Raw genomic sequence first — 14658 nt, forward strand, 5'->3', positions numbered from 1 at the left:
TTCGAGGCCAGCCTGGTCTACAAAGTGAGTTCCAGGACAGCCAGGGCTACACAGAGAAACCCTGTCTCGAAAAACCAAAAAAAAAAAAATAATAATAATTTTAAAAAGCTGGTGCAAATGTGATTCGGGGTGAGAGTAGATCCTAAGCTGGCTCTTAGCTTAGTAGTGTTATCTACATGGTACTGGCTTGGAGGTGTGAATGCAAGTGAGGATGTGTTGGGATTCTTGTGTGGCTGTAGAGAGCCACTGCAGCCAGAGTGTGTGTGACAGAGTGGGAGGTCCTGCAGGACGGCTTGGAAAGGCCACTGCATAAAGCTGTGATGGTAGAAAATGCAGTCATTGTATATGGTTTCCACATACCTTTCGGTTACAGTGGAGACCCAGAGATGACGGAGATGCCAGAGCCATGAGACATCTGCCATAGAGAGCTCTATAGAGGGAGGAGAACCTGCCCAATACTCAATGCTACTCAAATACTACTCAGAAGTTAAGTATTTTCTCACACTCAAGACAATCTCTTAATTCTGACCATAAAAGTTTAAAAATGCTAGTTATATATTTCCAACACACAACGGCACAGAATATACTAAATGATAATATAATATATTATCATTTCAAAACCTAGGAATGGGAACATAGTGAGGAAACACTGGAACAAAGCCAGTCCAAAACCCAGGATGGCAGACTCCAAACCCTGTAACTCCATGTGCTGTGTCTGCAATTTTAGGGTGTTTTCTGAGCACTTAAACGTCTGCCTTATATGACCATATTTGAATTCACTTCCCAGGCCTTAATGTTTTTTGCAAACCATGTAGTTCTTTGTGGTTTCTGACTAAAAAGGAATATTGTGTGTCTTAGATGGATTTGTGCCGTTGTAAAGTTATTAGCTATAGTATAGTGATTTCATGTAAAGGTGACCTGACCTTCTGATTTTATCACAGGTGACAAATGTGCTTTCTAGAGCTGCAAGTTTTTACAACAGTGATTGAGAAGTTCCTAGAGATACTGAACTGGATTGTGTTCCCCTTAAGGAGACATTGAACTAAAGTTTTACAAGAATATTTACCTGTCTTAAAGATAATTTGTTTTAGAATTCTTTTCTAAAGATAAAAGGAACATTTTCTTCCTTCCTTTCTTCCTTACTTATAAAATAAACTAAAATTTTCATTTCAGTGTTCTTTATTGAAGGGCTTAAAAATATTATCTGGTAAGTTTTAGGTGATCTCATTCAAGATCACATTATAGCTTCTAAAATAAAGATAAAGATAAAAATAAAGCGCTTTTAATAGCAATACTAGCAATGTTTAAGAAGCTGTTGGTAGAATATATATTTGCAATAGTATTTTATTAATATACTTATAAATAATTGTTCACTGTGGAAATTTGTACTTGTTTAAAATAAAATATAAGCCATTTCTGTTGTTCAGAATATATTGACTTTATATGTATTTAGTTTACCCCATTAAATTACTACAATACTTAGCTTAAGGGTTAAAATAGTACTCAAAGGAACCACTGATTATTAATCTTTACAAAATTGAACTTTTTGGTGCATCTCATAAAAATTATTTGTAAATCAGTACCTTAGAAATTATTCTTTTTTTAAAAAAAAACTTGGTAAAAGGAATAATTAGGAAATTAAACAGAAAAAAGTTTTTGTACTATTCACAAAGTTAAAAATATTTATTTACATTTTAATTTTTTTTACAGCACCATATTAAACAAAAGAGCATCTCGTGCCTGGATTTCTTTACATATTTGCTTAATTTTGCCTTTTTGAGATAAGGACCAGATATACAGTCCTGGCTAGAATGGAGTTCACACTGTAGATCAGGGTGGCTTCCAGTGTGCAGTTCTCCTATTTCTGCCTCTCGAGTGCCAGTGTAGAGGCATGTGCCACCACATCAGGCTTCCTTCATTTACTGTAATGTTTCTAAGATGGTCACACTGAGGAAAACCAGTTGTCTGTTCCTTTTTATTGCTGTGGGTAGATGTTCTATGAATTGTAAAGCACTCGTACTAGTTAAGAATTTGTGATGACAACTCTGGGCTACTCTGAATAAAGCTGCTATAAAAATTCCGTCAGTCCTTCCTCTAACTCTTCCATTGGGGCCCCGTGCTCAGTCGGATGGTTGGCTGCAAGAATCTGCATCTGTATTGGTCAGGATCTGGCAGAGCCTCTCAGGAGACATCTATATCAGGCTCCTGTCAGCAAGCACTTCTTGGCATCAACAATAGTGTCTGAGTTTGGTGTATGCATATGGGATGGATCCCCAAGGACTGAAGGAGTTGAAGGGGTTTGCAACCCCATAGAAAGAAAAACAGTATCAACCAACCAGACCCCCCAGAGCTCCCAGGGACTAAACCACCAACCAGGATACACAAGGAGGGACTCATGGCTCCAGCTGCACATGTAGCAGAGGCCTTGTTGGGCATCAGTGGGAGGTGATGCCCTTGGTTCTGGGAAGGCTCAATGTCCCAGTGTAGGGGATTCTAGGGCAGGGAGGTGGAAGTGGGTGGGTGGGTTGGGAAGCACCCTCATAGAAGCAGGGGGAGGGAGGATGGAGTAGGGGGTTTGTGGAGGGGAAAGTGGGAAGGGGGATAACATTTGAAATGTAAATAAAATAACAAAAACAACAAACAAACAAAGACCCAAAAACCCAAACCGTTCAGGCAGCTCTTTGTGTGTTGTATGCTTTCATTTCTCTGGTAAATACCCCATGCGGCATTTTTGGGTCTTAGTGAAAATGTTATGTGGTGGTCATGGAAATGAACCTCTTAGATCACAGGAAAAAAATCAAAACGACTTTTATCTGTTTTAAAAGATTCAAAGCTATGTCTAATTATAGTCTAATTAATTTGAAATGTTGTATTACTCAGGTTAAACATCTTCTCTTATGCTTATTTTCTTCCTATATATCTTTGGAATAGTGTCTGTTCAATACTTTGCCATTTTCCTGTGGATTGATACATACTGCAGAGAGCTCTCCATTAGTTATGGTCCTCCTTCCTCTGCCTCACGGGCTGGGATTATAGGTGTAGTTACGTTTTATATACAATGTTCATAACAAGCCAACCTACTATTTATGTGTAATAAGAGCTGCTTTACTGAAGAAAATTAGTAAAGTTATATTCCATATTGTTAAGGATTCCATATTGTATTTAAATCTTTTATAATTAATTATATAAAGATGCTGTTTTCACATCAGGCAGAATCAAGCACTGTACTGGGTGGTTTTGTGGTCAACTTGACACAAGCTGGAGTTATCACGGAGAAAGGAGCTTCAGTTGAGCAAATGCCTCCATGAGCTGTGGGGCATTTTCTCAATTAGTGATCAAGTGGGGAAGGCTTGTGGGTGGTACCATCCCTGGGCTGGAAGTCTTGGGTTCTATAAGAAAGCAAGCTGAGCAAGCCAGGGGAAGCAAGCCAGTAAGGAACATCCCTCCATGGCCTCTGCACCAGCTCCTGCTTGAGTTCCACTCTTGACTTCCTTGGTGATGAACAGCAGCATGGAAGTGTAAGCTGAATAAACCCCTTCCTCCCCAACCTGCTTCTTGGATGTTTATGCTGGGATAGAAATCCTGCCTAAGACAAGCACAACCATGAAGAGAATTGAGAATGATTATATTTATGTTACATAAATATATAAAACAAATTGAAATGCATAAAGACAGTGTTCATTCAAGAATACTACTATTGGGAAAATAATATGTACCTTTAAATTGTCGTGCTATGTCTGAATTCAGTAAGTTAAAATTTTAAAATCACCTTTTCTCTGCATATCCTGATAAAGTTTGCTCATTTCGGTTTTGTGTTCCTCCTCTTTGATTTTCATTTCACTTATGAGTTTGGCAATATTATTCTTATATTCCTAGAAAGTAAAATATACCCACTTTCCATAAAATAGTTATGATTTTTGATAATTAGAAAGGCAAATATACCAGTTGACATTAATTTTTACATGTAACTATATCCAATACTTTTTATTTACTTCCAATTAATTTTTTAGTAGGCGCACACAAAATAACAAGCTTCATCATTCACACATGCATATCATTGTACCTTGCTCATGTGTGTTCTTCTCCTCCCACAACTGGTCCTTTCCCTTTGTCTTCTGCCAAAGAGACCTCTAGATTCTGCATCACACAGTGTGCTTTATTTGGTTTTTCTTCCTCTTTGTGGTTTCAATGTGGACTATCCTCTACAGGCTCAGGTGTTTGAATACCTACCTGGTCACCAGGTGGTGATGCTATTTTCAGAGGCTGTGGAAACTTTAGGAGGCAAGGCCTTACTGGAGGAAGTGAGTCACTGTGGATGAGCTTTGATATTTGATAGCCCGCCTCCATGTTCTGCTTAAAATCTGCTTCCTGACTATGGCTGCGGTGTGGCCAGCTGCCTCATGCTTTTGAGGCTGTGCTTCCTCCTCTGCTGTGATCTGATGTATCCCCTTAGACTGTAAGCCCTCTCTTCTCCCTCTCTTGAACTGTTCCTTGTCAGGTATTTAGCTGCTGCCACAAGAAAAGTAAACAATGCACTGCCCACTACCCTCTCTTGTTCTTCCTCCCCACTTTCTTTAGATGCCTTTGTCCTCCCCATCATACCACTTCTGGTGGTATGATCGTACCACTTCTCTCCTCTCTGTCTCTCTGTCTCTCTGTCTCTCTGTCTCTCTGTCTCTCTCTCTCACACACACACACACACACACACTCACACACAGACACACTCACTCACTCTCTCACATACTCACAAATCTATACACATACAGTCACATGCTTATATGCACTCACATACTCACACACTCACACATACACTCACATTCACACACATACACACTCTCACATATACTCATAAACTTATACACATACACTCACATACTTAAACACACATACACAGACACACTCACACACTTACACACATACATACACACTCACACACATACACTCTCACACACAGTTATACACATACACTCACACTTACACACACTTATACACATACACTCTCACACTTACATACACTCTCACACATACATTCACACACTTACAGACACACTCACACACTTACACATATACACATTCACACATTCACACACATACACACACTCACATACTTACGCACACTCATACACACTCTCACACACTTACTCATCTCACACACTCACAGTGTGATTTGGAAAGGAGCAGGGAAGAATTAAGGAAGGAGGGGAAAAAGGCAGAGAAAGGGGTGGGGAAGAAGTATCTTAGAGACACTAAAGTAAAAGGCTAAATCCTCCAAATCACAGGTAGAATGCTTTTTCTTACTGGTAAAGATTACTCAGAAGTCCCAGGTTGGGCACTAGAACAGGCCAGTGTTTTCTCAAGAGCTCCTCATACAGGAACTTGTCAAGTTAAGAGAAGATCCTTCAAGCTAAGCCTGTACAGACTAAGCTTCAGTTTTGGAGATCTTTGATGTGTTGGCTTTTGGCTATGAGAAAAAGGTGATACAAACCTCCTCTCAGGGTAGAGGGATAGGGGTTGGCATTTAGTTTGTCTTTTGTATTTTTGAGGCACTGTTTTATATGTTCTGCAGTTGCTATCACTACACTGTTTCTGGCATTTAGTTTGTCTTTTGTATTTTTGAGGCACTGTGTTATATGTTCTGCAGTTGCTATCACTACACTGTTTCTGAGGGAGAGAACAAAATGTAGCAGAGTTTCAATGGCCCTTGGGTGGAACTAATTTGTGCGCTACATAAAGTTTCCATTATTTGGATGGTACAAGGATTACCCAAATCACAAAGAATACAGACTCACTTCTTTTTTTAGTATAAGAATTAAATAAAACTATTAACCAGCAGAATATGCTCTGAAGTAAGTCTATTAGCACAACTGAAAACCATGTAGCAAAATATTTGCATCTCTTCTTGGTAAAAAGAAACTGTGTAAGTGATATTAGAACATTATGTTTTGTAAAAGAGACTAGGATTTGCAAAAGTTACTGTTCATTTATTAAAGATTTTTACATGTCTAACTATATTTAAGTTATTTTTAGTGATGTTTATTAAAACAACGTGCTTTTCCGTGAACAAATGCTTCTCAAGAGTTTCACCGAGCACAATAGCACATAACTCACCTGCTCATTAGATTTTAACTTCTCTTTCATAAAATCAACATTTCTTTTTAGTTGTTCATTTTCACCTGTATACAGATAATCAAGGAATATATTACTAAGCAGCAGTTAAAATTATCTCGGGGATATTTATAACATTTTTTTTCCCCGAGACAGGGTTTCTCTGTGTAGCCCTGGCTGTCCTGGAACTCACTCTGTAGACCATGCGTGACCTAATTAAGTATGCACCTAACACTGCCATAAACTGGAAATGTAGGAGCACAAGAAGTTACTGCTTCTCATAGACCTTACGAATGTCAGATGCAATAGCTGTATTAGATAAACCTTTTACGGTGCTGCTGTGCTTGAAATAATGTGAGAACATGATGGGGGAAACCTTGGTCATCTTGACACTGGGAAAGGTTAGGGTTAGGGCTAAGGTTAGGGTTCTAGGCATAGAGAATGAGGCAGCAGAGGTTGGGTTTGAGGGAATCACAACCAGAGGCCAGTGTGATGGGTTCCATTGTAATTCTAGCTCATGGGGCACAGAAGCAGGACTGCTGCAAGTTCTGGGCCGGTTTGGGCTAAATAATAAGTTTCAGGCCAGCTTACACTACAAAATAAGCCTCTGTATATAAACCCAAGGGACAGGTATGGAATGGCACGATGGTTCAGTGGACAAAAGCTACCACTTCCAAGCCTAAGGACTTGAGTTCAATTCTAGAACCCACAGGGTGGAAGGAGAAACTGACTTTTGCAAGTTGTCTTCTTTCTTACACACAAGCACCATGTGATATGTGCCCTGTCACCCAAGTTTCCCTCGAGTGAAAAACATACTAATAATAAAAAAATATTTTTAAACAAACAAAACAATATTCCCAGTGTTCTTTCTCCTATGGGCTGGAGACTAAACTTCTAATACATGGACCTTTGGGGCACATTTTATATTCAATCTGCAAGGGGCAACTTCGACCTTTGTGTAATGCTGCTATGAATATTAGTGTACAAAAACTTATGTCTCTGATTTTTATTGCTTTTTGTTCATATCTTGGGGTGGAATTTATGAATCAAATGGTAATTCTATGTTTCATTTTTCTGAGTAATCACCAGTTTGTGGTAATGCTACATTATATTCCTACCAGCAATACAAATATACCTTGTGTTTGGAGACAGGGTCTCTCACTGGTCTGGAGTTTCCAGGTAGGTCAGGCTAGTTGGCCCCTGGATGAGCCACAGTGATCCACCTGTTTCTGTCTCTCACCAGTGTTGGGTTTTGTAAGTTGGTACTGCCACATGTGGCTTTCTTTTACTTCTGCCCTCCCTTCCTCCTTTGCTCACTCCACACTCCCTTTTCCTTTCCTTTCCTTCCTTCCCCTTTCCCTTACTTATTTGAGACATGGTTTCTACAGCTTGTACTCACGTGAGCAAACTCACATTCAATCAATCATCTTTCCAGCATCCAAACCATGGTCTTAAGAATGATTTCTCTAACTTACCTTTCAAATTGTGTTGATATTGAACAGTCTGTTGTAGACCTTTTATCATAGTATGAAGAATAATACATTCTAAAACATAAGATACATTTGTTTGAAAATCTTGATAGAAAGAGCTGAAAGAAAATAATATTCAACTTAAAATTATGTGATCTTACTAAAGCAACCAGACATCTCAAGATGAATTACAATATATGGCATTAGGGCTACTATTGCTACAGTGAAACCTGGAGGCAAGAGTTGATGCAGATGCCATGGAGAAGTGCAGCTTACTGGCTTGCTCACAGGTGTCCATCAGCCCAGGCATGGCACCACCCATAATGAGCTGGGCCCTCCCCCACTAATCACCAATTAAGAAAACACCCTAGAAGCTTGCTTACAGCTTGATCTTCTAGAACCATTTTCTCAAATGAGTCTCTCTCCTTCTCTCAATCTCTCTCTCTCTCTCTCTCTCTAGTATTTTTATTGATTATGTTAGAATTTCACATCACTCACTCCATCATATTCATTTCGTAGTCCTTCCAAGTCCACTCCCCAACTTTATGACTTTCCCACCAGAAGAGGAAGAGGAGGAGGGGAAGGAGAAGGAACACAACTCCAGTATGGTCAAACTCCCAGTGGCCAGTCCCTTAAAGAAAACAGTCCTTTCCCACCTGCGCCACCACCAGAAGCCCTCGATTGTGAACACATACACTACAGCATCCTTATCACAACTTTTAACAGTGTTCTTTGATGCTTTCCCTTCTAGTCTACCTCTTCTTCCGGGGGTGTTGGTAGTGGAAGTAGGGGTTCATACTGACACCTTCTATGTCCCTCTTTCTTAACTGTGAGTTTGCAGTCATCGATGCAACTGCAAAAGTAGCTTCCTTTAACTTTAAAGCCAGCCAGGAGCACCAACCACAGACATTTACATGGTCTCCAGTGTCAGCATGTGCCACCAACCTCAGCATGGTCTTTAGTGATAGTATTATAGACCACAGGCATCAACATGGCTCTCTGCCCCAGCTTAAACTACAGACACCATCAGAGCCCTAAGTGGCATCACAGGCCAAGCACATAAATCCAGGGCAACATGAATCAAGGACACCAACATGGCTTCAGGTGACAACACAGACTACAGATATCAACACAGTCCCCTGATGCAGTAGGACCATGAAGCCAAACATGGTCTTTGTCAGCAGCATGAACCATGAATATCAACATGACCTGAGGTGACTGCACAGGTTACTCACATCAACATGGCCCTGCTGCAGCACAGCCCACATATACCATGGACATCTGCATGGTCCTCGGTGGTAACGGGTTTCTTTGTGTAGCTTTTCAGCCCTTTCTCTGTAGAGCAGGCTGGACTCAAACTCAGAGGTCTTCCTGCCTCTGCCATGGAATGCTGGGATTAAAGTAATGTACCACCCCCTCCCAGCAAGTTAACTCCTCCCTAAAGACTCTGTTTTGTGTCAACTTGATATAAAACTAGCCAGCACAAACAATAAGTACTTTATAATCACCCTTTATGTGAAATGAACCCCAACATTTCGTAATTACTTTCTAAGGCACCGTACAGTAAGAGATCTTCCCATGTGCCTTAGCAATGTCTTTCCTGGAAGCGACTCACATGTGGACATGTCTGGGAATCACAAAAAGTGTTTGCATGCAATGCTTCCAGGAATGCACACACTAAGAAGAGAGAGACAAGTCACAGTAAGGTTGTTCAAAGGTGGAGCGCCACAAAGGTGGAGGGCCACAGCTAGTGAGGAAGTATAAGGTGAGGCTTTTGTTACTGCTGAGCAGTTATGTTCTCCCAGGTTTGTAACTAAATCCTGGGCAAGAGGAGAGCTGTGAAAGGGTTAAAAACCCAAAACTGTGTTCCAAGGCATCAGCTATCTTGGTGCCAGCGTCTTCAAAACAATGCAAATATTTTCTTCAACCATGATGATTATTTTGCAAAAGTCCCAAGTCTCACAACTAGCACAAGGGACTACTGTTATGGTCTCTTCCCCTTCCCTGCTCTCCTGTCTGTCCCCTTAACAACTCACGCAGCTCTCCATCACCTTCTCTTCTCTTGATGCTGCTGCTTCCGACTATCAGAATGCTGGTTAAATTACATATGCTTGGTAGGCATTAGCTGATAACCTGCTTCACATGTTTCTGTGTTAGATGATGTAATAGGAGAGATGTGTCCTTTCAGTACTTCTCTTTATCGTAATGAACGTCACTTATTTGAAAGAATCTAGCAATTAGTGAAATAAGGTAGGTGAAGTTTCCTCAGTAATTAGCAAATGAAATTCACCTTGAAGCTCTTTGCATACTAGTTTTTTAAAAGTATTTTAAAAATTTGAACACAAGATGGCAGACTCACCACATTTTTCCCCACTAGAACTTAGGTAGCTAAGGAATTCATGAACTACAGTATCATTCAGTGATTTAAGCAAAAGCTTTTCATTATCTTTGCAAACTTTAATCTACATTATCCTTTTGTCCAGAATTCGTTATGCTGTCCTATTAAAAATTTCTCAATTATTAAGCTATTTTTAATAATTTAGTACACCAATATTGATTTTAGTGTAAATTTAGGATCTAGTATTAATTATGTTTGCTTATTAGTAATTATTTCACAGAGTAGTTTGAAATAATTAAATGCAATTAAAGCATCACTTCCAGCCTTGGACCTGAAATGTCTCCCAAAGGCTCCTGGACTAAAAGTTTGGTTCTTAGCTCATGGAGTCACTGGGAGATGGTAGAAACTTTAAGAGACAGAATCTAACAAGAAGTTACGTCTAAGAAGAAGTGTCCCACGATGGGAATCTGTGGGGCACTTACCTCATGATTAGAAAAATGAGAAGTTTACAAATGTAAAGCATAGTTTTCATCATATCATATCACATCACATCAAAGGTGCATGGTGGTAGGTATTAATTTTGATGTCATTGATCCTGTAGCTGAGGTAGAATTTACCCAGTTTGACACCATGTAATTTACATATTCCACCTTGTTCTGCTGTGTGCTTCCCTACAGAACAGGAATTACTTTATGAGTGTGCCTGGAGTCATGCTCCACCTGTCTGAGAACAAATTATCTACATAAGCCAGTTGGATTCTGCCACACTGGAGAGCTGTTTCTTACTTTATTACTTACTTATGAAAGCGAATTAAGGCTATTTTGTTGATGAAATCACTACAGCTTTGGTCATCGAGAGCTCTTTCAGTTATTTATGACAAGTTCTATTATTATGGGTTTATTTTTTCATTTCTTTCCCTTTTAAAAATATTTTTGAGATGAGAAAGTCTCTCTCTCTCTCTCTCTCTCTCTCTCTCTCTCTCTCTCTGTATTCATAGTTGTATTGAATTCACAATCCTCCTCCTTCAGTCTCCTGAGTGCTGGAATCCTGTAATGTCACACCATACCTGGCTATTTCTTCTGTTGGAGTACTGTCTTTCTTGTGACACTACAAGATACTTCTTCAGACTTATAGTATAAGTTTAATCCCAATCCTACATTAACCCAGTTCTTTTTATCAGAGAAAGGTATTAGAAGATAAGATCTAGGGACTGGATCATCCTATTAGGGCCTCTCAGAGACACAGCGAAGATTGTATATGCTCTTCACGGTCAGCCCTGAAAACACATATACATATTTTCTTATGACAACAATTAAAGAATAAAAGAGGCTAAGTATTTGAAAGCAAGCAAGCAGAGATATAGTGGAGGGCTTGGAGGAAGGAAAGGGGAGAGGAAATGATATTATAATCAAAGAAGAAGTACTAAATAAAAAAGAAAGTATATGCATATAGTTTTCTTTTCAATGTTTCCACATTTTACTGCTTTCTTTGGGAGTATGCATATGCCTGACATGTGTAAGTCAGAGGATAGTTTTGGGTAATTGATACTGTTTTACTGTGGATCTGTATGTGGATTCTGTGGATCAAATTCAGGCCATCAGACTTGGCTGCAGGTGCCTTTACCCACCGAGCCATGGTGTCAGCTCACAGCTTCAGTTATAACTCTTAAAACTGGTGACTCATCAGTTTATGAGGGAGGAGCTCTAGTTTTGCCTCACGTGGTTTTATAGATCTGTACTAGGCCTTCAAGTTGCCATTTCTTACATGGGTAGAACCTGATAGAAGACGTAACTTCCTTCAATCTGATTTTTTATTTTAAACCTATATTGGAGCTATACTATAGAGTGCTATGAGACAACACTCTGGAAAGTTCTATATGCACGTAAGGTAGGTTACAAACATGGGGTATAATGTCAGATACTGCAGTGAGCACCCTCCTTGACTATTATTTCTTTAGGCAGCAAAGAACTGACCTTCTTTCATTGAGGTTTCTTTTGCTTGCATTATTTTTAATAAGCTGCTAGTCTTTTCCAGCTGAATATCCAGAAGGTTGTTCTTTCCTGCGGTTTCTATCATTTTCTGTAGAAGAAATTGGGTATATGCTATCACAAAAATCAATGACACCATTTTGATTCTTCTGTTAAGAATATGAAGAGAAATGAGAACACAAACCATTTAACATCTGAAAGTCTAATAATTGAATTTGGGATATAATTTCAAATAAACCGTACTGTACTGAGCCTTCAATTTGTCATTTCTTACATGGGCAGCATCTAGTAGAAGACTCAACTTCCTTCATTCCAGGTTTTCATGTATTTTGGAGATACACTAAAAAGACTTCAGCAAGACAGCAGTCTGGAAAGTTCTATGTGCACTTATGGTTGGTTACACATGCAGGAGAATGTCAACCAGTGCAGTGAGCACCCTCATGAGATGGGTATGACTTTCTGATTTACTTTCTATTTTAAAAATAATACAGATGGTTTGGGAATGCAGGCCAGAGATAAATTGCTATGATAACATTCATGAATCCTCCTTAGATTTCAGTTCCAGAAACACACGCACACACACACACACACACACACACACACACACACACACACTCGAACACGTGCACATGTACACATTCACTCATGGGGAATGGCATGGTAAAATATTAATTCAGCCCGTTATAAACAAGAAAAAACTATGAGCTAACCTGAGCAAATTTCTTTCAATAATTCAACTTTTAGTCCCATGTCAATCCCAGGCATCTATCAAGCATAAGGGTGAATGGCTACTGTCAGCTCCTGTGGAGGCTGATGCAGGACGGTCTCCTGAGCCCTGGCGTTTGTCTAGCATGGACACTACAGTGAGCTTTTGTCTCAAAACCTAAACCAGCACAAACCAAAACCATCTCCTTGTATTTGTTTCCAGAGTACTCTGTGATGGCATGACTATGCTATTCACTCTGTTTTGCACTCAGCTGCTTTGCTTAGCATTATTATCTAGGAGGCGATGTCACAACCACAGATCTGCTGCACTGTTTTTACAGCTATTTTGAGTTTTATTTTTGAAGACACTATCAGGGAAAATTCGTTGTTTATAGTTTTTCTGTTACAGACAATAAATAAGCATTTGGAACCCGTCTCTGGTTTCTTTGTAAGCAGTATAATAAGCTTCCTTGAGTTCCTCAGGTTTATCAGTAATGTGTTTTCCATGCATCTATCCACTTCCCTATTTTAATCTTTAGCAACTCACATTGTATTACTGCATCTGTATTACCACTTATGTATCTAAGAGGTAAGATTCTAAACATCAGAACACCATATCAAATTTTAAAATGGACAATTATGTTTATTTAGGAAACTTGAGAATATGATAGTGTATTTTCAAATCTCTGGCTAAACATATGGCACTTCTTTCTCATATGAGTGCTTACCTCTTTTCCCTGGTGCTATATTAATCTCAAGACTAGAGATTTATTTGCCAAGTTTTAGGCAGAGAGTTGGAAAAGAGGATAGATAGAATACAGAAAAACTAAATACACCTATGTTTTATATTACAATTGATTATTATCGTAGAAGACTGAAAAACAAAATTTCTTCACTTTTCATTAAAACTATTTTGGAGTTTCTGGGGTTCTGCCATTTCCCCTTTAACATTGGCAAAATACATCAGTAATTGCTTCCTTGCCCCAGGAACATTTTTATATGTCAGTATGAATAAGGTAAAGTGAGAAAGGGCATTGTGCAGGAGTAGGTAGAAAGAATGCAAGAGCCAGAGGATGAGGTCAGGTGCTGTGCAACACTGTCTCCTGGGCAGGAATGGCTGTTCTACTCATGAACTCACAGGAGCCAAAGACTGGACAAGAACACGCCAGTCAACATTGCAGTGTGAGAGGGAAGGCCCGTGGGGCTCTGTCTCTAGTTGAGGAGGCTCCTGACCACTGACACAGGTGGGATGGGGAATCTCTTAGGAGGTGGGGATGGCTGCTGGTAGGTGGACCAGATTCTGGTGGATAACCTCACATCCCTATGCATGCAGGATACACCAGCTGCACTTAGGGAGCTAGAAGAAGAGGAAGAAGAGGAGGAGGAGGAAGAAGAGGAATAGGAAAAGGAGGAGGAGGAGAAAGAGGAAGAAAAGGTGGGGAGGAGTATTAGGGGAAGTACTGGGGTTAGGCCTCCATCCTCCACAGCATGTGTGTGGGGAATTTGGGTTGGATATGATCAAGAAACATTGTATAAATATATGAAATTGTCAAATAAATAGAATATTAAAGTTTAAAAATACAGGAAAGGGTTTAGCAAAATGTATTTTCATTATCCAAAGCTGGCTATTTTTTTAAAATTAAAAAGTATGCTTATTTAACAAAACAATACATTTTAGTATAATAACATACAGTGAGAAAAGAATAAGTATATTGGTGTTTTCAAATTCCTGGCATGCCATTCTTTGAGATTTTGGGACAATAAATCAGCATTCCTATGACTTCTCAGCCTTCACAGTGGCCACACTTTTATTATTAAGCTAACATAGTTAATATTCATGTTTAAAGACTAAACAAATAATAAAATACAAAATACAGCCTACATGAAATATCAAACATGAAAACACAACAAAATTTGGGTCTCCCAGTAAGAGCCTCTCATGGAATCAATTGTAGACACTGACCATTCTATTTTTAAGATTGAGACTTTTCCTTATTTTTATTTTATGTGTTTGTTCTGACTGCATCTAAGTGCACCATGAGTGTATAGTTCC

General features: G+C 39.3%; 1 protein-coding gene across 1 annotated transcript in view; it reads right to left on the reverse strand.

The window, feature by feature from the left end:
* The window catches only part of Ccdc152 (coiled-coil domain containing 152), an 18724-nt gene extending 6056 nt beyond the window's left edge, over nt 1-12668 (reverse strand). The window contains exons 1-5 of the mRNA XM_021182756.2: nt 12611-12668; nt 11886-11991; nt 7581-7649; nt 6109-6173; nt 3770-3872 (exon numbers count right to left, since the gene is read on the reverse strand). Of these exons, the coding sequence (XP_021038415.1) occupies nt 3770-3872; nt 6109-6173; nt 7581-7649; nt 11886-11988 (340 nt within the window). The 5' untranslated portion in view covers nt 11989-11991; nt 12611-12668. The remainder of the gene's footprint in view (nt 1-3769; nt 3873-6108; nt 6174-7580; nt 7650-11885; nt 11992-12610) is intronic.
* Between the last annotated feature and the right edge of the window lie 1990 nt (nt 12669-14658).

This window comes from Mus caroli, chromosome 15, assembly GCF_900094665.2.
Source record: "Mus caroli chromosome 15, CAROLI_EIJ_v1.1, whole genome shotgun sequence".
Lineage (NCBI taxonomy): Eukaryota > Metazoa > Chordata > Mammalia > Rodentia > Muridae > Mus > Mus caroli.